This window comes from Ziziphus jujuba, chromosome 5, assembly GCF_031755915.1.
Source record: "Ziziphus jujuba cultivar Dongzao chromosome 5, ASM3175591v1".
Taxonomy (NCBI): Eukaryota; Viridiplantae; Streptophyta; class Magnoliopsida; order Rosales; family Rhamnaceae; genus Ziziphus; species Ziziphus jujuba.
The window spans coordinates 6,422,656-6,450,194 of NC_083383.1; the positions used below are offsets into that span (position 1 = coordinate 6,422,656).

General features: G+C 32.7%; 5 protein-coding genes and 1 non-coding gene across 10 annotated transcripts; 1 reads left to right on the plus strand and 5 right to left on the minus strand.

Annotated features, from left to right (window-relative positions):
- Positions 1-45: 45 nt before the first annotated feature.
- Positions 46-2,743, minus strand: LOC107420165 (small ribosomal subunit protein uS3x). Its single transcript, XM_016029061.4, has 6 exons — positions 2,583-2,743; positions 2,278-2,425; positions 1,945-2,116; positions 951-1,005; positions 718-849; positions 46-533 (listed from the first exon to the last, which is right to left on the minus strand). Exons 1-6 carry the CDS (start codon positions 2,610-2,612, stop codon positions 369-371), a joined length of 702 nt encoding a protein of 233 aa, XP_015884547.1. The 5' UTR covers positions 2,613-2,743; the 3' UTR covers positions 46-368.
- Positions 2,744-3,392: 649 nt separating this feature from the next.
- LOC107420070 (peroxisome biogenesis factor 10) lies at positions 3,393-7,272 on the minus strand. 2 transcript variants are annotated; one of them, XM_016028934.4, is made up of 11 exons: positions 6,889-7,264; positions 6,556-6,587; positions 6,234-6,323; positions 5,952-6,046; positions 5,655-5,850; positions 5,264-5,333; positions 5,070-5,148; positions 4,657-4,790; positions 4,115-4,209; positions 3,837-3,928; positions 3,393-3,752 (listed from the first exon to the last, which is right to left on the minus strand). In XM_016028934.4, exons 1-11 carry the CDS (start codon positions 7,091-7,093, stop codon positions 3,650-3,652), a joined length of 1,191 nt encoding a protein of 396 aa, XP_015884420.1. In that variant the 5' UTR covers positions 7,094-7,264; the 3' UTR covers positions 3,393-3,649. The 2 variants fall into 2 exon arrangements, with proteins under 2 accessions (XP_015884420.1, XP_048331316.1); XM_048475359.2 differs by lacking the exon at positions 3,393-3,752 and having other exon boundaries at positions 3,880-4,018; positions 6,889-7,272.
- Positions 7,273-7,330: 58 nt separating this feature from the next.
- On the minus strand, positions 7,331-7,402 carry TRNAD-GUC (transfer RNA aspartic acid (anticodon GUC)). Its single transcript has one exon. It is a non-coding gene; the product is annotated as a tRNA-Asp (tRNA).
- Positions 7,403-7,464: 62 nt separating this feature from the next.
- Positions 7,465-9,220, plus strand: LOC107420091 (NAD(P)H-quinone oxidoreductase subunit U, chloroplastic). The gene is made up of 5 exons (XM_016028958.4): positions 7,465-7,843; positions 8,043-8,104; positions 8,193-8,282; positions 8,411-8,551; positions 9,015-9,220. Exons 1-5 carry the CDS (start codon positions 7,576-7,578, stop codon positions 9,108-9,110), a joined length of 657 nt encoding a protein of 218 aa, XP_015884444.2. The 5' UTR covers positions 7,465-7,575; the 3' UTR covers positions 9,111-9,220.
- A 2,618-nt stretch (positions 9,221-11,838) lies between these two features.
- Positions 11,839-18,362, minus strand: LOC107420157 (E3 ubiquitin ligase PARAQUAT TOLERANCE 3). Of its 4 annotated transcripts, none has more exons than XR_001581657.4 (16): positions 17,993-18,361; positions 17,582-17,666; positions 17,303-17,378; positions 16,817-16,953; positions 16,610-16,680; positions 16,451-16,529; positions 16,229-16,356; positions 15,854-16,024; positions 15,478-15,771; positions 15,131-15,178; positions 15,006-15,046; positions 14,812-14,902; positions 14,541-14,736; positions 14,268-14,396; positions 12,972-13,749; positions 11,839-12,823 (listed from the first exon to the last, which is right to left on the minus strand). XR_001581657.4 is itself a non-coding variant. In XM_016029048.4 (16 exons), the coding sequence occupies exons 1-15, from the start codon at positions 18,159-18,161 to the stop codon at positions 13,068-13,070; spliced, it is 2,397 nt and encodes a 798-aa protein (XP_015884534.1). In that variant the 5' UTR covers positions 18,162-18,362; the 3' UTR covers positions 11,839-12,823; positions 13,043-13,067. The 4 variants fall into 4 exon arrangements, 3 of the variants coding, with proteins under 3 accessions (XP_015884534.1, XP_015884535.1, XP_015884533.1); XM_016029048.4 differs by having other exon boundaries at positions 13,043-13,749; positions 17,993-18,362; XM_016029049.4 differs by lacking the exon at positions 11,839-12,823 and having other exon boundaries at positions 12,825-13,749; positions 14,268-14,393; positions 17,993-18,362.
- Positions 18,363-25,209: 6,847 nt separating this feature from the next.
- Positions 25,210-27,154, minus strand: LOC107420076 (transcription factor MYB123). Its single transcript, XM_016028941.4, has 3 exons — positions 26,696-27,154; positions 26,364-26,493; positions 25,210-26,254 (listed from the first exon to the last, which is right to left on the minus strand). Exons 1-3 carry the CDS (start codon positions 26,826-26,828, stop codon positions 25,600-25,602), a joined length of 918 nt encoding a protein of 305 aa, XP_015884427.1. The 5' UTR covers positions 26,829-27,154; the 3' UTR covers positions 25,210-25,599.
- Between the last annotated feature and the right edge of the window lie 385 nt (positions 27,155-27,539).

The following is a 27,539-nucleotide window of genomic DNA, read 5'->3' on the forward strand; positions in this document are numbered from 1 at the left end:
CATGAGAAGTAAACATGTTGACAAATTATCAGCGACAAAAATGTCTTCATTTCGAATTACCATTTATTAAAAGCTAACTCTGAAACATATTTCAACAGTATATAACAATTATCACCCCACGAAAATAAACAGAATAAATAAGGACCGTAAACAAGAAGGAACGTTTTAAAAAACTATATGGAAAATCTGATAGATATGTGTACTAGAACAAGAAAATAAATCAAACTGTATAAGTACTCTCCTACCCGGAAGATACGATTTTAACAAAAAGCTATTACACTGCGGTAGGTAATACAGGAAACTTCACTGGGAAAAATACTGAAACATCGCCGGGAAAAAAAGAAAACCAAAAATAACACTTCTTGATCTTAAGCTACAGGTATCTCAACGCTGGTTGTCTGCACCGATGGAATATATTCTTCTTCTTCCTTCGGAGGATGGATAGTAACCAAATCAGGCAATGGAGTCGTTGGCCCTTGCTTGCCCTTGGGATCCCAGTCAAGCATAATCTTGACCTTGATACCAAGTACACCCTGTTATAGTTTTCAAAGAAACAAGAATTAAGACTACTCGGTGACAACCATAGAGAGTCAACGGAACCAATACCTAATAAATACATTAAAACCTCAACCTAATTATCATCCCAATCATCCTTAAGCTATGTAACAGGACATAATTAACAGTTAGCAAGTTACTTGGATACAGAAAGAATCAAACCTGTCTAAGCAGAACATGCCTCACAGCTGAGTCAATATATTCCTTGACAGGTTGACCAGAGGATATCATGTATCCATCCTTGAACTTCATCGACTTTGCACGTTGTGCCCTCAGCTTTCCACTCACAATAACCTAGGAACAAATTTCTGCAATCATTACTTTGGCCCACGAAAAAGTCGAAATATATACACAGGGGAAAGCAAAAAAGAAAGAAGAGAAGCATCGGTAAACACCTCACATCCCTTTGCTCCGCTTTCCATCACAAATCTCAGAACACCATAGCAAGCCCTATAGATAATATAACAAATCTCAGATTCCATACACTGTAACAAAGTAAAACGTACGATTCTTTAAAATGTAAGAGGATAAGTCAAACATCAAAGTATTTCTTCACATTTTGCTAAGCAAATGCGATTATGCGTATTATCTTACTGATTGAAACAATATCATCCATTTACTGTTTTGAGAACGAGGGCGAAAGAGCTCAGGGAAGCAATAAACTAGGGATATTAGAGTGACATTCAATCCAAGTATTGCCAGAAAAAAATCCCCAGACCTCATGTTCCATGACAAAGAGGGGAAAAAAAGAATACTCATTTAAAAATGCAACAATCTTACTGACATAAGAGCAATCTATTTCCGCAGGTGGAGAAAGGAGATATTCCAAAGCTCAAGCATTTCTTAAAAGGAGCGAGAAGTCTCACAAATTCCAGCAAAATATTTAATCTAAGTATCAATATAAAAAATAAATTAAAAAAAAAAAGGGCTCATGTGGTTAGGCGGAGAGGGATAAATATGGGTCATGCTTCAAGGCATGCAATCTTGCTCAAATCAAAATAGGAAAGCAAATTCAAATTGGTAAGGTAACCTAGTGTTCAATGAGGGCATTGAACATATTTCAAGCTTTGTTTGGTTAATAACTATCAAACCATCCAGAGCACGAATCACGAAATATGTATTTAAATTATAATCGTAAAAATTTAAGATGCAGAGATTGGCCACCCTAAATGTACCACCCCATCTAACATAGCAAGGAACATTAATATAAAAATTATTCCTAGGCCTTGAAATAAACGATGGTTTGACAAAATGTAGTCACCCTCAGACACGATATAGGTACTAGAACACAAAACCTTATCGCTGTAAAGATGACTTAAAAACATATACTAATAATAATTAAAAAAAAAAAAAAAAACTTACTGGAAATAAACAAAAACAAGATTGTACCTTCTAACGGCAAGGCCTCCAAGGAGCTTGTAACGGAGTGATTCTGCCTGAGCAATGGCACAGAGACCTCTATTGTTAACTTTCTCAGCATACAGCTCCACGCTGTTCTCTGGAAACTTGAACCGTTTCTGAACAACGGAAGTCAATTCCCTAATTCTTCTACCTTTCTCGCCTAATACACAATCAGATTGCCTATCAACATTTTTGCCCCGAAGAAACCATTTCTATATTCTTTACTTTTATTTTTATTTATTTATTATTTTTGGCAATTTTCACAGAGGAGGTATATAGAATAATTGACCAAAAAAAAAAAAAAAAAGGTGACAGAAGTACCAAGAACATTCTGAGTACGAGTGGCTCTGATGATGATCTCAGTGCGCATGGGAGTGACCCTAACCTCGACGCCTGAGTAACCATCCTCAGCAAGCTCTCTGGTCAGAACCTCATTCAGTTCCGCGAAGAATACACCATCCGCAACGAACTGTGAGTAATCGATAAACATATCACAGACTAGATCAATTACTTGTTTCAATGATACAAATCTACATGATAAGAATTTTCCTTTTCATTACTTTTTTTTTTTTTTTTTTCCTCGAAAGCCAAACAGAGGGCGAAGAAAATGGAAAAGTGGACCATACCTTTCGCTTCTTGCTCATCTGAGTCGCCATGATGTTCGGAAATACACGAGAGAGTGCTGTTCAGATTTTTATGACTGCGCTTCAACTCTTCGGGGGGTTGCCGTTTCCAAAAACCCTAATGCTGCACAAGGCAACGGAGCGACGTGTTTTTCGTATATAAAGAGATTAACAATGGAGCCCAATCCAACGGTTAAAGATGGCGATCAAGTTAGACGGCTAGGATGCGATCAAGCTACATTAAATCCATTTTCCTTATAGCTAAATGAAAAAACAAAATGGTCAAATATTAGTATTATTATTATTATTATTATTATCATTATCAGTATATTATCACTATTATCAGAAAAAAGTCACTTGCATCCCTTTTATTTTGTTATTTTTATAAAAATGCCTTAATAGCAGTAATGTCGATGTTGTCAATGCTGTGCATATGCATTTAATTGTACATTCAATTATAACTTAATTAATTGTGCTTATATAAAAAAGTAAGAGTTCAAATTTAAAAAAAAAAATCCAAACATATATATATATATATATATTAGTAAAATTGCAATAAATCTTGTATGTGAAGATAATATTTATATATATATATATATAAATATATATGTTAAAAAAAAAAATAGATGTATAATTCATAAACAAGTAAACCAAAGTGATAATACGAAAGAGCTGGGAGGCTTCATTTAAAAACAATTTTCTAACGAACATATCTAAATAATTGGTACGTAAAATATATTCAACATGACAATCTTGGACCGGACGACCAAACTTACTGATCTCCTAGTTAAAGGTATGTAAAAAAATAAAAAATAAAAAATAAAAATGCTAATTTTATTCTGTAAAGAACCTTTTGCTTGCTAAATAGCTAAATTACAACAATAATATCACTACAAGGGCTACCCTTCTCACTTCTCAAACATATATAAAAATACATAATTACCTCAAATTCAAACAAATTTTACATGTTAACTGCTACAATTTCTTCATCTTTATCTATGGCTACAATTTCTCTATGATGCATATTTCCTATCCATTTTGGGGCAAAATACAAAAACCACAACCCAGGTCTAGAAGTCTGAATGATATAAGCAAACTAAGCTTGAATGAGTTATGGGTGTTCGGCATAGAGGACATTCTGGCTTTTCGTTACACCATTCCATTATGCAACTCCTATATGTCACACAGAAAATTAGTGAGAGAAATCAAAGAGAGACAAAATTATAATTCATCACTTAAAAAGAAAAAAAACAGTACCAGCAGAAAACATGACCACAGGGTGTGGCTGTTGGATGCTGTCGATCACTAAGGCATAGCGTGCATTTGCTCATTCCAGTTGTTGCTTGGGACTTCATGAGGTAAAGGACTCATGTTAGACATATTTACATTTTTGGTTGAAAATACAACATTTATTGCGATGCTTCATTCCATCGGGAACACTAGAATTCAGAGTATTATAAGATTCCATTGAACCCAATTCCCACAAGAGAACAAATAAATAAATGAAGAAGAAGAAAGCGGAAAAGATGTTATACCTCTGAAGTTGATGATGAATCGTACATCCAACTTCTCTTGTCAGTACTTACTGATATCAAATTACCTTCCTCGTTTAAAACAGGCAAACCTCGTTCTGCAGATCCATGAATTAAAGTCAAAGGTTATTAGAAAGTTGAATTACAAAAGAAAACTAATTTACTATATAAGCATCCTACAAAAATAAGTTCTTTGGGTGGAACAAATGATATTATGTTTGAAAATTTGTCTTCATTAAGAAAAACAACAAAACCAAAAAAGCAATTCAGCACATGAATCCTAAAACATGATAGGACCCATACTAATAGGATTAGGGACTTTCAAAATTATGAAACTTTATCAGCTTCTTGATAACTCTATTGACTGGTTGGAAATCAGTTACAGGGATCAGGATAAAGTGAGATACTAGTTTATGATGCACAAACGTTTTTACCCAAGAGCCACATCACCAAGCACACATAAGGAAGAATTGTAAAGCAAATATTGGTACTTTCAAAGAAAGTCCAGTTCTCATCTAATTTCGCTAAAGAATATGGTCAACAACCTGCCGAACTATGGTGCATCCCAGAGGATGTATGATGAGCTGAACTTGCAATAGATGATAAATTGCTACGCCGCAGTCCTTCAACCGCAATGATACATAGCTGAACTAGTAAAAATACTCCCAGAATTTGGTATCTGCATGGAAGTCAATTGGTAAGAGTACGAATAACAAACATTATCATGCAATGGCTTTACAGAATGTTTAAGCACTATCCATAACGTTCAGGAAACTCAGAGAGCTCCCAATCTTTCTAACAAACTCCGAAGGGAAAAAGAACTAAGCAAACTACAAGACATATAAATTTGAATTACATTACTCAGAAAAGAGAAATGAGGCAAAAAAGAAACACCACCAGGGGATCAGAAAATTAAAAGCAAATATATTAAACAATTATGATAAGAAATTTTAAGTACCTAGGCCTTTGATTTGATGGTTTTCCAATGAACACATAACGAATACCAGCTGCACGTTTTGAGATATGATAATAGAGGCCTGCAAACATAATATAACACAAGATAATCTAAACTTGTTGTCAAAACCTTTGCTACATGTCAAAACCTCTTTGCTACATGTATAAACCTCAAGAAAAAAGAAAAAGAAAAGTTACCTTCAAAGTAAAAGAACATAAGGTTAGCACGAAGTACCAATTGCAAAAATTCACGAGCTATAGGGAGCACCTGAATGCACCAGCCGTATAGAAATATTAGACACAAAATCAATGTAGCAGGTGATCTCATAATCACATTTTAAGGCTTGATATATAGCTTAAGTTAACTCCACATGGAAGAGAACATTACTTAACAACACTAGATGTGCCTTTAGTAATCATTAGAATATTAATATGTATCTTTTTATTTTTCTTATAAATGGTGTTATTATCCAATTCAGAGATGAGCAAGAATGTGAATGCCTTCAAAGAAAGCAGTTTTTTTTATAAAAAAAAAAAAAAAAAAAAAAAATCATTGCTCAATTGAGAAAGATAACAAGAAGACACACACCGTCGGCCATCTCTGAACTGCAAAGAACCATAATCTATTGAGTTTTTCTTTCAATGTTGTCAAAGCTGAAACAGATGCCCCCGATGTTGATGAAGCTGAACCATCTGAAACATAGTTGTTCCCTGAAGCAATATTACCATATAGGTCCTCAGACTGTGAATCAGCAAGGATAATACCGCGAGAAGCAACTCTTGAGCTGTAAAATAAAAAGTTTCAGAAGTTTTATTAGTAAATTCCCATCAAAATAAGGGATGCAACTGAAACTATATAAAAAAAGAAGCAAATGCAAGTTTTAACCTAATTCGTTCTGCAATATAAGGAACTGCAGATTGGTACACAATAAAAAGTGCACGCCTTGCTGGTGTTGGAGGAAGTCCATAAGGTCCTGCAACCTAGTAAAACAAGTAGAAAAGTTACAGGCAAACTCACAAAAACCGCAATATTCTTTTGTTGTGTGATAAGACATCAAAACATCCAATCTCAATCAGAAACTCTTCAAATAGCTAGATCGTTGAAATTTCTACAAGAGGAAAAGGCTAATATGGTGCTAAATAATAAGTGCAGATTCAGCGCTGAAACCTGAGTTATGTCACAGTATTCTTCTCCCAGAGTTTGCTGCCCTGAACCAGTTGTCAATACGTAATAAAGCGTTTGTCCTAGAAGCTTCATCTGCAAAACCGGACGACAAAAGTAGTTATTAGGATCCCACCACTAACACAATTTAAGTAATATTACCAAATGTAAAGCCAAATATAAAAAGACATCAATTAGATTTTGGTTAATGAGAAGATATCCCAGCATTTCTTTTCTTCCTCCATTAGAAGTTGGTAAAAAGTAAACCCAGTGGAGAAAAATAAAAAAAGAAACATACAAAGACAAAGTTTAGATTTAAAGGACTAACCTCACTCTGGTAAGCTACGGCAATTCTTGTACCTATACCAACAGAGACAAAATGCCTTTAGACAAGCACAAACAAATAGGATTTTACACTTTTTTTTTTTTTTTTTTGCAAAATAAGAACCTTATTTATTTGTTTATCTGGGGAGCAATACATAGTTCGAAACTTTTGAATAAGAGAATATGTTAGTGTTTTTCAATGAGGAAATGTCGGCAGAGAGGATGAAATCGAAGAAGCCATGAACTGCGAGCACTAACCAAGTAATTTTGCGATTCCCCAATTTTCCAAAACCAAAGCAACCAAAATATAGTGACAGAGAAAGAGAAACAAACTGACCAAAGAGGTGGCGAAAAGCGTCACGGCAGGCGTCGTAGACGAAGGAGGCGTACTGGTCGTCCTTCTCAGCGGCCCTCATAATCTCAGGCTGAGCCGCCAGAGGGAACCGCCGCGGCACTACTGGTTCGGAGCTGCTGGGACCCGCTTCTCCGCTACTGGGTCCAGCCTCAGCGGACCCATCTACCTCTCTCCTTCTCAGTCCCATACTGAAACTATTTTCGACTTTTTCTTTCAAAAAGGAAACGACGTTTAGTTGCAGAAGCCACGGTTTCGTTTTGTCTGTGAATTGGGATCACTTAGCCCAAGGCATACCAGAAAAAGGGATAAAATAGGAGAAGAACACATCAAACCGGCGTCGTTGCCCCAAATTATTATTTTAATAAATAATTAACTTCAAAAAATTACCCTTTTTTCCCCAAAAAAGGAAAAAAAACATATATAACGCCGTTGCCGGGGATCGAACCCGGGTCACCCGCGTGACAGGCGGGAATACTTACCACTATACTACAACGACTTGTTGGTTGGGGGTACAAAACTTTTAACATACCAATAAAACTTGCCTCGGAAAAAAAAAAGCCACATAACTTTCCATTGGTAGATATCCCGCGTCTTATCTCTCGGTTACCACCAAACACAAGGACCTGCTGCACGAACTTCGAAACAGAAAACCATCAAGCTACACAGGGGATGGCCGCTTCATCATCTCCCACCGTTACACTCTACATTTCCCAGCAAAGTCTCTCGCTTCCAACGCCAGGAAACAGAGTTTTTTTCACAAACTACACTACCAGTTTCGAATCCAAACCACGCAGATTCTGTATCAGAAACTCCACCAACGATGCTTCGGTTGAGACAACCACCACAGACACAGATTCAGAAAGCTCCATTGAAGCTCCAAAAGGACCTCCTTCCTTGATTTCTGCTCTCAATGTCGAAAGGGCTCTTCGTGGCATACGTAATCCACCATCAATCCATTCTCATCTTTCTTAATTTTTTTTTTTTTCTTTTTCTTTCGCTGTTTGCTCGGAAATTTTTCACTTAGCATATCCATTTCGAATGGCAAGAAAAAGTTATGTTATTAAAAATGAAAAACAGAGTATTTTAAAATAATTTTGGATGGAAAGCAACTGAGAAGAAACTGGTTTAGAATGCAGCAATCACAGATGTAGATCATTATGGAAGGCTTGGAGTTGCAAGAGGATCCTCATATGATCAGGTCTCAACGTTAGAATCCGTAAATTTGCTTTTATCTCTTTTATTTAAAAATGCAAATTAAGATTCAGTCTCTGTTTTCCTTCCAACAGGTTACAAAAGCATACCAAGCGAAGGTGGAAGAACTTATAAATCAGGGTTTGGATGAAGAAGAACTTAGAAGCAAACAGGATCTTCTAAAAGTCCGTAAATATTATGACAGCATTATTTTATTTTGCGATTTCTGTATGTTTTGTAATAAGATTAGAACTGTAGAGTTATATATTAAAAGAAGGATTACATATGTTGAGGCATTGGATGAATTCAACAGGAATCATTCACAATTCTGTCAACCCCGGAAGAGCGAAGATTATATGACTGGAGTCTAGCCAGAAGCGAGAAACCAGAACGATATGTTTGGCCTTTTGAGGTTGACAAAACAAAACCCCCTACCGAGCCTCCCCCTCCACAGGTACTCACTCCCCACTTCAACCACTTTGATTGAAGATCCCCATTTTCTCCCTTTTAGGGCAGAATAACATAATGATATAGGTGTTTATTATTATTATTATTATTATTATGAAAACAAGTTATTTTGACATGACACTCGAAACGTTTTTAATTCATCCAACACATTCATGTTTTGACTCAATTTTTTTAGTCATTTTGTTTCAATTTTTCCGTATTGTTTCCTCCAAGATGTTTGTGCTTGGTGCAAACATTTTAAAGTCTGATTTGTACATGGAAGAAAACGGTCTTATATCCTTTCTTCCCACTGAAGGTCCATTTTCAGCCTGCAATTTAGTTATTATAGTACCAAGTCCAGTCCATGAAAACCTCGTACGTTTCAGTGTGATCATAAATATATTGAACTTCAGAGCTCTCTGCAAAGTTCTTTTATATCTCTATACTTTTTTGACTTTTTCGGATGGCAGGAACCCGAGGACGTGGGACCAACAAGATTCGTTGGATACTTCCTGCTGGGATGGCTCATACTGTCCATTGCATTGTCTATAGCCCTTGCCCGATAAATTATGATTGTTTCAACCTCTTTATTAAGCAATTAGAGCCAAAAATTTCCAACTTTTCAGTATTAATGAAAAGTGCGTAATAGAAAAATAAAAATACTATTTTAAAATGAGATGCGTGTGATGTGTCGGAGTATATGTTTTTTACTATTTAAGGCAAATTAGAGCGTTCAAATCCAAAATACTATTTTTTCACAGCAAAACTTCTAATACAAAATTATTTGGATTTTCGTATTGCAATTTCAAGAATAACATTTTAAAAGAACCATTTTAGGATAAGAATAAAACCTTGAGAAATTAATTTTAACAATTTTTCTTTTCTTTTCTTTTTTTTCAAGAAAATTTTTAACAATTTTTCTGAAAAAAAAGATTTTGGTCAAAATTGATTAGCGATTTTTAAAATTATAAACACTATATATATATATATATATATATTTTTTTTTTTTTTAAGGTAAAAACCATCGTGAAAATTTTAGCTACTCCCAACAGTTTGACCAGTAGTACTAAATTTCTTTAAACTGAAATCAAATGTTTTATTCCAAGGGCAGTCCATTTGATTTGTTCCCATAAGCATTACCTGCATAAAAAACAAATGATTCCAACAATCTCACTTGGTTAAAAAGCAGACAAAACAATTATAAAATGTTCAATTTAGGGTTAGAAATAAGAACAGCTATGATTGATTCGAGATAGACTCGATTATAACTTGTTCCAACTAAATTTGTCATTGAAATGAGCTAATCTACAATAGTAAATGAAGCTTATGAACTAAACAATAAATTAAGGTTGTAAGTAGCTTTCAAATAGCTCAAATTTGTAAGCTTTACATGCCTATAAAAAAAAATATTTTATTAATTTAAACATAATAATAAAAGTTATTTTACTAACGTAGACATAATAAATACTTATAATACATAAACAATATTTTCCTATTTAATTTTATAAACTTTTTAACTGTATCAAAATGATAAAATAAATAAAAATTATAAATAATATAGTATCAAAACAAAAACAAAAAAATAATATCAAATGTTCAAATTTTTATAATTTTGTATTTAGATGATCTGAACCGGACAAACTAAGCTTTTAATTAACAAAGTCAATTTTGAATAAGGAGTTTCAAAATTTTGTAAACTTAAAAACACTTCAAAAATCTTATGAACTGAGCTTCAAAATCCTTTTATTCAGCTCGATTCAGCCATTTACTCCCTTGATTAAATTAAACAAATGTTCATAATCATTAATATGAACTATATTTGAAAAAAAAACAAAAAAAAAAAAAAACCTTTTATGAAAAATCTATCTTTTTGTGTGCCCTTTTGTCGTTCGTTCAATTAACATGGCACGTTTAGAATACAACTATTAAGGAATCATGATGCTAAACCAAAAAATTATACGAGAAATGACCACTTTTTTTGGTGAATGAGAAATATTGAAGTAATTATCTTAAAACATACTGATATAGCTAAACTCATTTTTTACATTTACGTTCTACTTGACCAGTTAGACGGGATTTAATATTTACTCCCGATCAAAAGAGAGTTTAAACAGATTAACAAAACAATACGAGCATACCAGTACTAAAAATATAAAAGAGTAACTGATACAATCTAGCAAACTTGGAAAAGTAAAGCGCTAACTTAACTTTAGATAATTAAAAGTCAAAAATTGAAAGTAAGCTCAAGAATCGAATTTTTAAAGCATCACTTGTTAAACTAATTAATTTTTTTTTGTTTCTTTTTTTTTTTTTTTAATTTGCTTACAACGATGATTTATTTATTAGTGATAGTTTAATAGCAATTAGATATCTCTATTAATTATTAATTCCATAAAAAAATAAAAATAAAAAAAATAAAAAACAAAATGAATTGTATTGATTATATATATAATTTTTTTTTTTCATATTTGTAATTAATTAATTTGTCTAACGAACTTTAACCACTACCACCTAGCAAGAACAAACAATTAAAATAAACAAACTCACACAGTTTGAAAGAACAAATAAAAATTAAAATTAAACACAAGCGAACACCTAAAAAAAATTTTAAATTTTTGCAAATAAAATGCATAACTTTTTCTTATTCCCTTTTTGGTTATGCCTTGTTACTGAAAATAAGTTTAAAGAGACGGGAGGGAGAAAAGGGAAGAGAACAGAACCTCAAGCTTGATGAGAAGACACATACCCCCTCATATTTTGTGCCTTTATTATTATTATTATTTTTTTTTCAGGAGGACCTGAAACTGCCCTTATCCACGATTCACGACCCATTACCTGTACCACCACCTTATTACCATCCATTACTTCCACCATCGTCAGCAACCCCGCCTCCACTATCAACATCATCACCCATTGCGATCCAGCCAAATCAAAACAAAATTCAAAGTAGACTTTCTCATTTTTCCCCCTAAACCCCTCAGTAATATTATACATCCCAAAATGATACAGAATAAAAAAATGAATTAAGTAACAATTTTTCTTTTTTCTTTTTTGAAAAAAAGAAAAAAGAAAAATAAAGGAAAACTAAAAGTCAATTGGGAAGCAGAATTATCAAAACTGACTGAAAAGTTAAAATTGGGAAGCAGAATCCCCAAAACTGACCAAGGATGGACGCATTAGATGCCATCGAACTTATACCATCTTCATACCTTATCAGCTGGAGACAATACACTCGGTTTATATTCGATTGTATAAGTATTTTCATTTAATTTAATTTGATTTTTTTTTAAAATATATACATATATATATATATATATATATAAATATGCAAGCTGAGGGTATTGAAAGTTCTAATATTCCATATGCAAACTTAATTAGTGCACTGGTCTACTTTTTTATTTTTCTTTCCCGGAAATAGTGCACTGGTAGACTTTAAACTTGGGAAATCCAAGATGTGAATCTGGTACTTCACAGCAACGGATGAACCCTTCGAAAATCTTAATTATATTTATTTATCTAAAATGTTACTCGATCTAAAATTCTAAAGATATATATACATATATATATATATATATATATAATCTAAAAACATATTCTTACCAATACCAAAAATAAGTGGTAAATACTACCACAGCCTGGAACCATAATCAGGTGCCTAGCAGCAAATAAATCAAATACACCTAGAACCCTACAAAAATACTTCCATAACAAAAGCATGAACTACAACCACCAAAACCGTACCTAGAAATTGGACGGCATAATATTGACGAAGCGCTCTATCAACATCAAGTAAGTGCAAGAAATTACCTAAAACAGGCTTCTCTGGAAAATAAATCAACTCATTTCTTCAAAACCATCTAAAAAACTCTAGACGTCACTTTTTCATTTAGTACTCTTATCTTCTATACTTGACCAAAAAAGCTATGAACATGCACGGGCAAACTATTGAACCTTACCCTGAGAGAAGAATGTACAAGTAACTAAGAGAATGAGACGGTGATAATTTTTTTTGTCCTATTACTACTCTCGTCCTTTCACCTCCTTTCTCACTCCCTCTTTCTCAAGAAAAGAATTCATACCTTCACCAGCTTCAAGAATCTCAGCAGAATGAAATTTAGGCATGGCATATAATATCCAAACCCTATAATTATATTAGCATTCCGGCTCTGGTTAAAACTTTCATTTGGCTACCCTTGAGACCTCATGATAAAAAAGTGAAGGGTAGTTAGCAGATATTAACAAATATCTAATGTCCAAAAGCCGACCAGTCCAACTAGATCTGTACCAACAAAACCAACAAAGAATTTACATTAGAGCAGAACAAGCCTATGTGTGTCTTACAATATGTGTCCTAAACCCGTCACTTTTTATATTAGACATATAAAAAACAAGATAGCAATTGTAATAAACCAAATTGATACAAATACCTATATAAGATGTATGAGAACCAGCTGAATCAGCAAAATAGAGAAATGTGGCTTTCATTTACACTTGTTACCTCAGGATCAGGCTCCTAGCATATGTTAGTGCCCTCTTTTCCGCTTATAATACCGACATTCTTTTGTACCATCCTCATCTGACCCACTAATCATCTGCCACCTCTCATGACTCGGCTCATCATTATTAGACTTCAAATCATGTTGGGAATGTCTTGAAATGGGACCAGCATCTTTCTTTCGCTGCCTGTGATTGATGGAAGAACTTTGGTCCAATTGCAACTCTGAACGGCTATGATGTTTTCTATGGTGTCTTTTCATGTCACACTCGATTACACTCCTCTTACTATGATTTTTATTTTTGGTCTGATACCGATCCTGACTTGAATCACCGCCATACTGCACACTCTTTTTATTAACCTTATCGGAGCTCTTGTGATGGTGCTTCTGCCTCTTTTCACTCTGCCAACTGGTGCTGCAAGGCATATCATCATCTTCTGAACTTAATCTCTCTGTTTGATTATTTAACCTCTTGTCACCACTGCCAATTGAAGAATGATGAGCCTTCTGGTGACATTCATCATCGCCATCAATGTCATAATGTTTATGACTGTGATGACTATGTTTCCTCTGGCTGGAGCTGCAATCAGAGTAGCTTACATTCTTTTCCCTGCTCATAACAGATTTATGATCATGTGATCTTCCTTTCTCACTATAGGAATGCTTCTTTCCAAAAACTCTCTCATTATCCACATCACTATATTGTTCCCTGTTCAAAATAAATTATTGTGTTATGTACCCATGTTTACCTTCCAAACATAAGCTCCATACTTATTTCAATTTTGACACAGCATAAGAACAAATAATTCAAAGATTACAAAACAACTCTATCGTATTCCCATCACAAAATATGAACTGGAATAATCCCATAAAGTAAAAGGATATAGAGCATATTAATGCCATGAACATTCAAAGGAAAGTAAAGAGAAAAGTACATAAATATAACTTTGGATGTGAAAATATAATCTTACCCTTTACCCAATCATAATCACTGACAAGAACAAGATATAGATCACAGATGCATTGATATGATTAAACAATACTGATCGTGCAAAAATTTTAATATTCCACTCTTGATCAAATAAAATAAAAAACAAAAGAACCCCCAAACCCCAAAAGATCGATAAGAAAATATGTGAAAATAGGTGATAAATCACTTATCTAGCCAACAGTATATGCAATGCATTCAACCTTCAATTTTGTTGCTTGATATCAATGAAAACATACCTCCTCACATCCTCATTTGAAAGCTTTTGTCTCTTTATCTGATCTTGAACATCCAAAAATTCTGAATGACTTAGACAGTGATCTTCACCAGCTTGTTGAGGTGCAATGGGTCCCATCCTCATGTATCTGCTGCAACATCATTCAGTGTCAAAAATCTAGATGACGTAACGAAGAAAGCCACTTATTTGGCAGGTGAAAAATCATACTTATTACATACAATAGCCTCACATATATTATATTTCAAATAGCAATAATCATTATATATGAACCTACCCAAAGGCTTGAATAGGGCCATACATAGATGAGTGATAGTTTGGAACAGGGAAAGGAGAAGCTGGAACCATAGTTGCATTAAAAGGCATCATTCCAGGATCGCCATAAAGGTTACAAAAGGGCCTGAAATGAGGCATAGGGGGCCTGTTCCAATAAGGCATATAACCTGGCATAGCACCTGGAAAAATAGCATTTCCTGAAATCCAAAAAGTAGAAAAATGTAAGACAAAAATATTTCCAAAATAGAGATGAGAAATGCATCCATTCCTACCTGCTTGAAGCATAGAATGTGGGCTTAATGCAACTGGGCATTCTCTAATGAAATGGTCTGGAGAACCACACATGAAGCAGGTTTGGGGACCCTGTATTCACAACGTAGATTTCAGTCTCCTCAAAATATTATTTTAAATAAATTCGCAAACATATAAGTGTTTAAATAATAATAATAATAATAATAAAGAATACCTTTTTGTTTCTTCCAGTCTTCACTATACCATTTATTCCACCTGAAAAAACCAGAATTTGTAATATATATCTGATATCTACATGAAGATTCAAGTAAACCTAGAAAAGACAGCAAAACCACATACCTGCTGTATTAAAGCCTACTGGATCCTTTTTCTTTATTGTAGATTCAGCTGGAATGACATGAAAAACATGTTGAAAGATAAGAACACTGAAAATGGGGAGAAATAATGTACTAATCAAGAATATCAAATATAAAATGCCAACAGTAGTAGAAATTACATTCCAAAGAAACAAAAAATTGAAAAACTTCAATTGAAATCTAGTATAAGGACTTAGAAACAGCATATAAATACAGATGTAATCAGCATATACAAGGTAAATGCAGGCTGAAGCATGCATAAACAAATAATAATCATAATAGGTACTGACATCAGTAGTAAAGCATCTGGCAAATTCCATTAGACAATACCTTCCTCATGCATGGGCTGGCTTTCCCCTTGGAACTCATCCAAAGCCATCGCATTCTCACATCCACTTTTATCTATTTGCTTTTTCTTGGGAGAAAAAGCAGGTAGTTTCAGCAAATTATTTGCACCCACTAGATTGGATGGTTTTGTTTTAAACGGTGAGCTGTAAGCTGAATCTGTCATTATATTATTTGATCCCTTCCCAGTTCCAGAGGGAGAATGAGGCAACTCTGGCTGTTTTTGGAGAATAGACACACCACATGAAACATCTTCTGCTTGAATTCCAGATTCTCCATCTGTTTTTTTTTTGGGATAGTTAACTAGTTAAGCACTTAAATGTAGCCCAGTTAGGCAATATCTTTTAAACAGAATTTCTACCTGGAGCATAACGCTGATAATCATTGCCAAAACCAGTAGTCAAGATTTGAGATTCAAGGAAATGCACAATTGCTTGTCTAAGAGAAACATTTGGTAATAAATCTTCTACTCTGCATTTGGTAGAAAAGCACTTGGGACACTTTCCCTTCTCATGCAGCACTTCACAAATGCCTGCATACAAAAACCAACATAGCTAAATCAACCATACCATTTTAGAAAATACAAAAAGTAATCAAATCAATAACAGAATACAGTTGGTTTGTGCATTTTTACACATTTAAACAGTAAAAAAGATGGATACAAACTGATAATAAAACAAATTGGACCAAATGTCATAAAGGCAAAGACAGCTCCCTGCAACACACATAAACTTACATTTCTCGCAAAAACTATGCTGGCAGCAAGGTATCATCACGGCTGCCTTAAAAAATGACTTGCAAAGCAAACATTTTAGCTCTGATGGCAAATCCCCACTTCGCATAGCTGGATTAGCACTGTCCACCCTTCAAATCACCAAAACAAAAAACAATCAGATTGTTGCAACAAAATTTAAAAAAAAATAAAAAAAAATTAAGATATGAGAAACGAATAGCCTACTTCTCTAGTGGAATGTCCTCCTGAACATCCATAGTTAATTTTCTGTGCAACGAAATAGATTTAAGTTCCTCATCACGACCTACAAAAAATTAACATCTTTGTTGCAAATCTACACCATCATTAAAGAACAGTCTAAATATGAATAAAGATGCTATATACCTCTAGGACTAGCCTCAGAAAGGTTGCTTGCCTCAATTTTCTGACATCCATCCACAGGTTGCTTAGAATATCTAAATGCACAGAGAATGATAATTAGTGAATTCAAAAGTTAGATGCATCAAAAAGTATCTTAAAAAATGCATTCACAAACACAATGAAGATCCAAAATTCAAGATCAAGATCTAAAAACAAACAACACTTTTATACCTTGCAACTCCAATATTTGGAGTATCATACAAAATGTGAGTTTTCTTGTCATCATCAAGATTAGAACTAGATAATGTTGCCCCAGGATAAGGATACAAATCAACCCCAAAGTCATCAAAGTCAAGGATACCAGTATTCTGAAAAGTAAAACAAGCCATCCCAGATAAATTAGAATGATAAGAAAACAAAAGATGCAGTAAATTAAGTTGGAACAAAAAAAGATGGACAATATCTTTCTACTCCACAAGGTCCTCTATGCGCAAGAAAACAACATTGTAGATTTGCCCGTTTAAAGTAGTCCCAAATTTCTATATTCAGTAAAGTGCTAACATAAGCAAAATCATAAGTTACCAACTCTAAAGCCGTTATAGATGTTGCTTTAGAATACGTAAGTGTACTAATGTGAAATAACAAAGCTAAAACATGGACAAAACAGTAAAATCTCCAAGTCATAATATATACTGCTTTAAAAATTTACTGACATACCGGTGCACCAGATGGATTGGTCTTCACGGTGTCCTTGACCGCAAGATTCTCGTAAGCACTAATGTGAGGAGTATCACTGTACCAGAGTTGTATTTCAGTATAAACAACGGTTATCTTTCCAATGACAATAGATAATAAATATGGAAAAATAATATTTAACTAGCATCACCAATTAACCCACGAAATAAGCATCAGCGCAAACAAAAAAATAATAATAAATTCTTGTTTTTCTTTGAACTTTCTGTAGGCAATATTCATAGACTTGAAGAGAAATCTCACATATTCCCGTGCCCTGACCCTGCCGGCACTCTTTTGATTATCACACTAGCCCCATTTGGAATTTGGAAGCTCCCGTCAACATACTCTGCAGTAAATCCAAATTATTTTTTTAAAAATAAATAGATAAAATAAAATGAAAACAGTGCAGCTTTTGAAACATGAATCTGATTAGGGTTTCTAATTTTAATTATTCAACCGCATGGGATAGTTTTCCGCGATGCCGAAGTAACAAGCATTGAAGACCTAATTCGGCAAAAACAAAAATAACTAAAAGAGTGGCGGTGCTTTTCTCTTCATTCCCATCAAATTTTCTGAGTTTTCTTAGAAACCAATCTTCACGAACAGAACAAGAAAAATATTCAACGGACGTAGATGAAAAAGAATAACAATAATAAAAGAAAGAAAGTTGACCTTGACCGGTTAGGGAGTCAGAGAATACGAGATCGAAGTCTTGACAGATGTTAAGGTTCTTTTGGCGGATGATCTTGGATTTGAGATCACGAACGGATATGGAGGACCTGCCTTCGATGTCAACCGTATCGAAATTCAATGAGCTTCTGAATTTGAACCGGACGGCCATGCCGTAGTCAAATCGGCGAGTCAACGAGATCACAGGTCATGAATTCTCCGAACGAACAACGATAGGAGAGGGAGAGGGAGAGAGAGAGAGAGAATCAGTTGAGGAATTTCGTTATGTTTAGCTGCGAAGGTTTAAATTCTTTGAACAATCTTTTACTACACGGAGAGAAGACGAATAAATGCTAATGCGCGAAGCTTAAGGCGGTTAATTAATCAACCGAAGTTGCTTTATATTTTTCAGCCAAAAAAATAAAAATAAATTTAGAGATCTGAAACGACATCGTATCGTACGTTTTGCCGTTGCGTTCCAGTTACGATTTATTATTTCTCAAAATTATATTTATGGACTTAATTTTGTATTTTTAAGGGGGAAAAAAAAAAGATATAATCAACCTTTTTTATACATATAAAAATTTTTTCTTTGGTAATAAAAATAAATCTTTTTATTAGAAGTAAAACAATGATAAATAAAATATTACTTATTTACGAGAACAGTTATATAATATATTTAAAATTTATTTAATTTTTATATGTCGCATTGCAGGTTTAACTAATATTTGATGTAAATTTTTTTGGACGTTTTAAAGATAAATTTTTATAACTATAATTTATATTTTTTTTCCTATTTGACTTCGGAGGAAAGAAAGCAAACATATATACAAAAGCCACCGATAATCATAATAAAAAAAAAAAAATCAAGATGCATTTTTTCTTCTGTAAATATGGAGAATGATTTCATTATATTATGTCTTCAATTTTCATTCTAAATATCGCCTTCTCTAAAATCAACTTTTTGACGTGCTTTCAAGGACTTTTGTTTGACATAAATAGATATATGACCATAAGTATCATTCCAGGAAGCAACCTATTGCTCAATAAGTTTGGAATTTCCATTCACGCTGGATTATTTTGATTTTTTGAAATTCCCAAAGAAAAAGTTCCAATAAAAATAATAAAAGCCTTTGTTTGATCAATGCATGCCTCGATTGATTTTTTTTTTTTTTCTTTAGTTTTGGAAACACATATTTGTTCTAGAAAAAAAATAGTTAAAAGATGTCAATTTTCTTTCACTTTTGTTTTTTAGCATATTTTAAACACATAATTAGTTTATTAAAGAATATTTTCTGATTTCATTAGCGTTGATATGCTGAAATATATGCGATAATAGGATGGACAACCTTGTTCAAAAAGCGCTAGTTTTCTTCATATTTTACCAACTTTTGTGTAGGGTCCCACATCTGGTCTCCCATACATGTACCAATCTATACGAGAGACAGTGCCAGACATCCAATAAGCGTACATATATAATACGTATTACATACTACTTAGGAATTCCATAAAAAATATTTACACCTAGGATCATGGTCAAACAAAAGGTGAAATGGTGAAGGGATCTAATTTTTTTTTTTTTTTTTTAATTGTCAACATTACAAGTATAGGGAAAGGTTCTTCCAGTTGGGTTTAAATCATGGATTTTGAGATGATCCTGTGTAACTTTTACCATTAGGCTAAGTTTATGAATACATTATGGATATTGAAATAATTCTTTGTAATTTTTATCATTGGGCTAAGCCCATGAATGTATAAAATGTGTGTAAATCTGCATGAGATATGTGTTATTTCAAATTCTTATTAACTTTTTGGTTACTATCTTACCATATATATTATGTTTAATTGCTGATTAGTACACCAAAATAGTAGAGTTATGTAAATTAAACTTTAAAATTTGGAATTGTTTGAATCAATTATAAAATTTTAAATTTTTTACAATTCGGTTTACTTAACTAAGGTGTTAATTTTACTAACATCAACATACTAAAATCATACTGATGTCATAATTCATTCTTTTAGTAAAAAAATTAAACAAAAATATTTTTTTTTTATTTTCTTCATTTAAAAATTCTTTAATTTTATATTCTATTTAAATTGAAATTTCAAAATATATATATATATATATATATTTTTTTTTTTTGGGACCTAAAATAGAACAAAGAATGAAAATAAAAATAAAATTAGAATTTTTGATCTAATAAATTTTTTTTGTTTGACCACAAATTAAATAAAGTAATTTTACTAGATCAAAAATTAGTAATATTTTTCTACCCCTAAATCATAAAAAAATTAGACCAAAATTACAAAAATAAAAATTAGATTTAAAATTAGACAAAAATAAAAATGAAACCAAAATTGAAATTTCTAAAGTAAAAATATTTTTATTAGATCCAAAATTAATTAAAATAATTTCATATCAAAAAATTATAATAATTTTTTACAACCAAACCATAAAAAAAATAAAAATTAGATAAAAAAAATAAAAGTAAAAATAAAAATAAATTTAATTTTAATGCTTTTCTTATTTTGGTCTAATATAAAAAACAAAAAAAATTATTATTCTTGATTTTATTTTTTTATTTTTATTTGGTCTAATAATTTATTTTTATTATGTTTAGATCATTATCTTTTTAAGCAAAATTAGTTTATTCTATTTTTAATTTTTCTATGGTTTTCATTCTTTGTAAAATTCAGTGATTCAAAAATGAGTACAAATAGATCTACTGTCCTTTTTCTTATTGGACCAATATAAAAAAAATAATAAAAAATAAAAATAAAAATTTATTTTTATTTTTGGTCTAATTTTTATTTTTTTTTATTTTTGACTATTTTTTTTTAATGATTTGGGCATAAAAAATTATAATTCATTTTTGACCCATTAAAATAATTTTACTTAATTTTTGGTCTGATAACAAAAATTTTTTGAGAACAAAATCTCGATTTTTTTAAAAAATTTTTACTTTTAGTCTAATTTTAGGTAAAAAAAATATTTAATTTTTTTTGGAATTTTTATTTAATTAAAATAGGATTGGTTACTATTTTTTAAATTAAAAACCATAAATATAAAATGGAAAAATAAAAAATTTCATTTTTCAAAAATTTTAAATTTTTTGCTTAAAATGAATTATGACATAAGCATAAAATCATACTTATGTCAATAAAATTAATACCATTAATGAACTAGACTGATTTGTAATCAATTTGAAACTTCAAAAGTTCAATTCAAATAATTTCAAACTTCAATATTTGATTTATATATATCTAAAATTTGAAGATACTAATTAGTAATTAATCATACATATTTCCTTTCTTGTAATCTTATAGATTATTTGTTTTGTTGGGCAAATGATTACAACGATATTGACGTCAAAAGGGCATGTTCAACCCAAGTCTATGTTGACCATTTTCTTTACACAAGATTGGCAATTAATAAGAATTTGAACTCCTCACTTCACAGCCATACTTAAATAGGATGCTCTAGAAAACACCAAAAGAACATTTTTATCTGTAAATATTGAAAGGACCGATTGCATAAACAGGACCCTAGCTAGGATCCAGGATGACCAAGAGAAAAAGCAGCTTTTTATAATTCTTAAAAAATGTCTTTTCTACGTTATAAATTACCTCATGCGACATGAGCTTCTTAATTGATGCATGTGTATATACATAAATATATATATATATATATATAAATATAATTAAATAAACAAATGCGAAGAGATCAAGAGCCACAACTTCTTGGTCTGAAAGAATGAAAAAACTCATATATTCACTTAATTGATTGAACTTCATGTGCAACTCAATAATTCAACCTGATTTCTTTTAATATTCTTTACAATAAATGTATAGTGGTGGCTTAATTTTTCTTCATCCTGCTAGATTAGTCAATATAATTCAGTATTTGATCCGTTTGACTTGAGGGTTTTCTTTTTGTTTGCTTACCCGGCGTAGCTAATTGGCTCATATCAGCCAAATGATAAATAGCAATTAATTAACTAGACTCTCCCCCACCCGCCTGGAAGAAAATCTAAGTTTGGTTGGTTGATTAGATTCCTCAATTAGGATGCTTTTAAAAGTTGAAAGCTCTAAACTCGTCTGTTAGTTCCCCCTTCAAGTGGTAGATGGCATTTTGGTGTCTATTTCACTATCTTTTCATGATGATTCCACGAAGGATCTCTATTCCAAACGAAACACATACTCTTTCATATTATTTATGCTTTCATTTCCGAGTGAAAGGAATTATCATAATATAAAAATCAAACATGTCATTATCATATATGAGCACGCTTATATTTATTTATATATATATATATATATGTATGTATATATATATCTGTCCTTCCATAACAATGGTATTAGTTATACATTGCTAGAAAGTTAGGTAGTATAGCTATGGCATATTGGTTGCATATTGGTTCTTATAATAAGGTCAAATTCATGCACTCAAATTCTAATATTATTTGGAAGATTAAAATGCTGTTTTTACTAGCTCTCATTAATCATCCTAGCCGCCTATTATAATGATGAGGCTGCAAGTTCTTTCAAAAACTCAATTTTTTATGTCAATCACTTTATGTCTTTTCTAATCATCAGCATTAATCAGTGCATGCATCGATCTCAATTTCTATGCAAAATGCGTATTCTGAAACAATTTGATCTTTGATATGTTCCTAAATTCGATTAATTATTTACACGTAATCTTATGCACTGTCCACTACTCTTGAGACTTTTATAGGGCCTTCTCTGTTTGTAGGAGTTCTTGGTAAGAATTTGAGGAACATAGCCTTTCGTTATTTGACTTCCAGGGATCCACATGACATGTTTGGCTTAGTTGGGACACCTTTTTTGTTTTTTTGGTAAAAATTAGTTGGGACACCTTATTGATTGAATACCAGTTTATATACATATATAAGATTTCGTACTGCCTAAAGCTTGCAAGAAAGGGATTTTCTCCCCTGCATTAAAGTAGATCAATTAATTTCAGAGTTTTGGTTCAATTTTATAAATTCATTTCACAGGGCCTACTTTAGATTGAGAAGCTAGCTAGCATCTGCAAGTTATCAGGTTATTTACATGAAAAAGAAATGCCAATTAGGACATTCAAAAAAAATTTTTAAAAAAAAAAAGAAAAAAAAAAGCATGTGATGGTTGTTAAACTAGACCCATTTCCTACAGCTAGCTTAGTGTGCCTAGAGAAAATTGTTGCCAATTAAGTTAGCAGGTCGTGGGAAATAGTTTTTCCCTTTCTGCCTCATGGCCTTGTTTCAACTCCCATTTGTCACACCATACCAAACTTGGTGGACTAGGAGAAGAAAAAGCTAGCTACATGATTAAGTTTTCATTTATAAAAATTCTTTAGAAGACTTTATGTGGTGAGGAAGTAAAACTGTTTAGAAAAATATTGTGGCGTAACATGTCTTCTCTCTTGTTAATTAAACATCAGCAGCAGCAGAACGGGTTAAATATGAGCGGAAATTCTGGAGTTCATCGTATAAATTCTGAGCAAGATCTAAGTCGGTCATGATATTTCGTCGGGCAAACTAAGATTAAATTCTTTGTAGGTTAAGATGGTACTGTGATTCCTTTGTTTTTTTCTTCAATTAAAGTCCAAGTTAACATACATCATTCAAGGCCACGGAATTAGCCAAGATAATTAACCTTGTCAATCATTATTACGCTATTTGGTTAATTGACAAAGGGAAATAAGGATTTCGTGCAAATAATTGCATGTTTATGAACCTGATGCATTTTTTTGCCCCCACGATGTTGAATTTCTTCTTCGAGTTAAGTCTTGAGTTTTCTAGCTTATGGACTTTTGAGATGTTTATTTCAATCATATGAAAAGCAAGCATTACCTATACCTCTACCACGTATATGAACCATGGAAAATAGAAAAAGATTCACGGACAATTAACAATAAAATATCAGAGAAATGAGAGACAAGTTTTGGGAGTGGGGATGACAATCAGAACATATTTGAATGCATTGGCCGTCATTAAATGGCGGACAGAAACAAACATGGTCGGAAACAAATTCTTTTTTTAAAAAATAAAAATAGTATTTAATAATATTATATTAATATTTAAAACAAAATATCCCTAGCTAACTAGTAGCTGACGGTGTGCTCCTCAACCTCAAAACGTTGATACTGTTGAAGTCGTCGTTTTTAAGCTTAATTAATCAATTTGGGCTCTGCTTATGTCCTAGTGCGAACTTGAATTGGTCATGCCAGTTGTTAGTTACCACTTGCTAGGCGAACAAAATAGAAGCCCTGTTCCCCATCACCCGATTCAATAATTTGAAAACGTGATCAAATATGACTCTTTCGGATAATTTCACATTGGACATATAGATCTCTACTTTGGATTCTTTAAAATAAAGATTCTTAAGGTTTAAAAAAAAAAAAAATGGTTGAAACTTCGTTTTTTAGATGTTTAGAAAAATTACATCAAGTAGTTTTGGAAATATAAATTTTCCTGGAAAGACCCTTCTATGTATAAACTTTTCTGACTGGAAATGTTCCACAATTTGTTCATTCATAATGACATGAAAATGTTAATAGGGGATGACTCGCATATCTATATCTAATAGTCAACTACAAGAACGAGGAGAAGGAAAAAAAAAAAAAAAAAAAAGGGAAAAATCGTTGCCTACTACCACAGATTTTCACCCTACTGGAGAGTTGTGATTCAACAGCACTACAATAGGGAAGGTCGAATCTACCCCTTACTAGCTTTCTACCAGAAATTCAAACTTCTTAAAATGAGGTTGGAAACTCTCTTTCACAACTCATCACATCAAGACAAGAAAATTACTCTTAGAAGACAAATTATTAATGCTCTTCGCATATACATCGCACATTTGTCACTCGTATAAGGGAGGCTTTTTCGGGTCCTAGTTTAAAATATTATATGAAATTAAAAATAAGTGAAATTGATCATCATCATCATGTTCTTGATCTTACATGTATGTACAGCAGCATCCGATTTGTCCATAGACTTCATCTTTCACGGAAACATTCATTTGGTGGAACCCACAAGTTAAAATCTTTTTGATCATCCTGTTCAAGTACTTTCTTAACTATATCTGTGAAATCGTACTACATTAAAATTTTCGGCTGGATACAAAATAATCACTGATTTTTCACACTGGCCGACTGGCTTCGGAAATTATTAGTCTCTGTAATTATACATTGTTTTACGATGTAAAATCATAGAAATAGATGTTTTATTGGTCCTCCAAGTTGCTGAAACAGATTTTTTTTTTTCTTTTTTTTTCTTTTTTGTTTTTTTAGAGTTCTGAAAAATTTTTGTTTACAAGTATACGGTAAGACTTAGCTAATACAAGACAACTGATATCCGAAAGATTTAGCAGACAAGCAAACAGTGACAGACAAAAGTTTTTGAATCAATTTCATCAATTATACAACAACTACTTAGTAGTTAATTAAATAACCTCAAATTTAAGCATATGCTTCTTTCTTTTTCATTTTATTTTATTATTTATTTACAGTAGGCACTTAGTACTAGCTACTATTGGTGACCAATGATGATAAAAAAAATGCAAAATCCCTGTTATTTATTTTTAACTTATAATTAATAATTGTATTATGTATCAGTTGGCCATTCCTCGCATTCAAGTAAAAATGCCAAAGATTCTAAGCTCAGATCAGCATTGTCGTCCTCAAGGCGGCCCACAGCGAAATCATTGAAAATTGGCTCCTCAAAGGGTAACTCATCGGTACTCATGGTTAAATTATTGAAGTTTTCCCAGTTGTCACCATCACAATCATAGCTAAATTTCAACATATCGCAGCCTTGTGAATGAGTCCCATGAAACTGTTCTTCATGAGCTCCACAGTGCATTTCTGACCCAGCAGAATCTTGGGGTTGATTATTTACCAAATTATTCTGATCCCGGAATTGAAGCTCCAATGGGTCCACTGTGGCTGCCGATGAGTTGAGCTTGTGAGTGCAAGTCTCACCTGGGGGTGAGAGTGTTGGGATTACTACTGTTGCTGTACACCTGGAGGCCTTGGCTCTTACCACTTGGGTTTTAGTAGCAGCCGATGATGCCGAGTCCGATGGCTTGGTTATTTTGGGTTCACTGGGTTGACTTTTGGCTTTGGATTTTCTTTGCGAATTCTGCTTCGATGGCGGTGAAGATGGCTGGGCGTTAGCTTTTTTACATAAAGTAGTGTTCCAATAGTTCTTGATTTCATTGTCTGTTCGCCCCGGCAGCCTTCCAGCTATTAGAGACCATCTGAATTCGGTCAAGTAGTAAATATGTCAATTTTATTCTATGGCGCCGGATTACATATAATTCGGGGAAAAAAAAAAAACAAAATATATAAGAGAGAATGGCAATTGACCTGTTACCAAGCAGTTTGTGAAGTCTGATAATGAGTTCCTCTTCATCATGAGATATGTTACCTCTCTTTATGTCCGGTCTAAGATAATTTAGCCATCGAAGTCTGCAACTCTTACCACATCTCTTTAAACCTTGCATTTTAGTATGCATGAAATTCATTAATTACAATCTCAACTGCAAGTACATGTATTCTTGTATTTGGAAAAAAAAAAAAAAAAAAAAGGGAATAAAAAGAACAGATCAAAAACATATAATAGAAAGCGTTTGATGAAAAAAAAAAGAAAAAGAAAAAAAAAGAGAGAAGATTTTGCAAATATAGATGCTAAAATATACCAGCTCTCTTGGGTAGGTTTCTCCATTTTCCCTCTCCGTGAGCATTAATATAACCTGTTAGAATTTTATCTTCTAAGGCAGTCCAGGCTCCTCTGTTTAGTCCTTCCTTGGAGCAACATGGACTCCTTCCCATCTCTGCTTCTCTCTTTTTCTCACTCTCTCTCTCTTTTTTGGTAATATATCTCTCTCTCTTTTGGATGCACTATATGCGTATAATATAAAGTAGGACCAGAATGAACCTAGCTTTTATAAAGGCCGGCAATCCAAAGCCGAGGAAAAAAATGCCAAAGAAGAAGGAAAGGTGAACGTAGAAAACTAGCTTTTTATTTATTTATTTATTTATTTGGTGAATAGAAAAGACTAGCTTTTTTGGTTAGGCTTTGGGGTGGCAAACAAAGTCCAACAAGCAACTATTAAGTAAATGGAGCACGGGACTTGTTATTCAATTGCCTCGAATGTGCATAAAAGAAAGATGACACACTGATTTGCATCTAATTTGATCTATAAATAGCCAGAGAGGTCCAGAGCAAATTTTCTTGGGTGCGAACTTGTGCTCAATACGGCTACGATTACGTGTTCATTTGTGAACTGTTACAAAACTAAGCACGTGATTCTTTTCACGATCCATCTGATGGTGACGCTTCCGATACTTTTTCCATTCTTCTTCTTTTTTTTTTTTTTTTTTGGGTGAATCCTTCCGATACTTTTTCCTTTTTGCGTCTCTGTGCCCAACTTTTAATTTTTCTTGCCAAAATTAATTTTTTGCATGGATTTATTATTATTATTATTAATATTACTACTTTTTTTCCTCATCAACTTCAGCCTCCTCCTAACATATTATAGT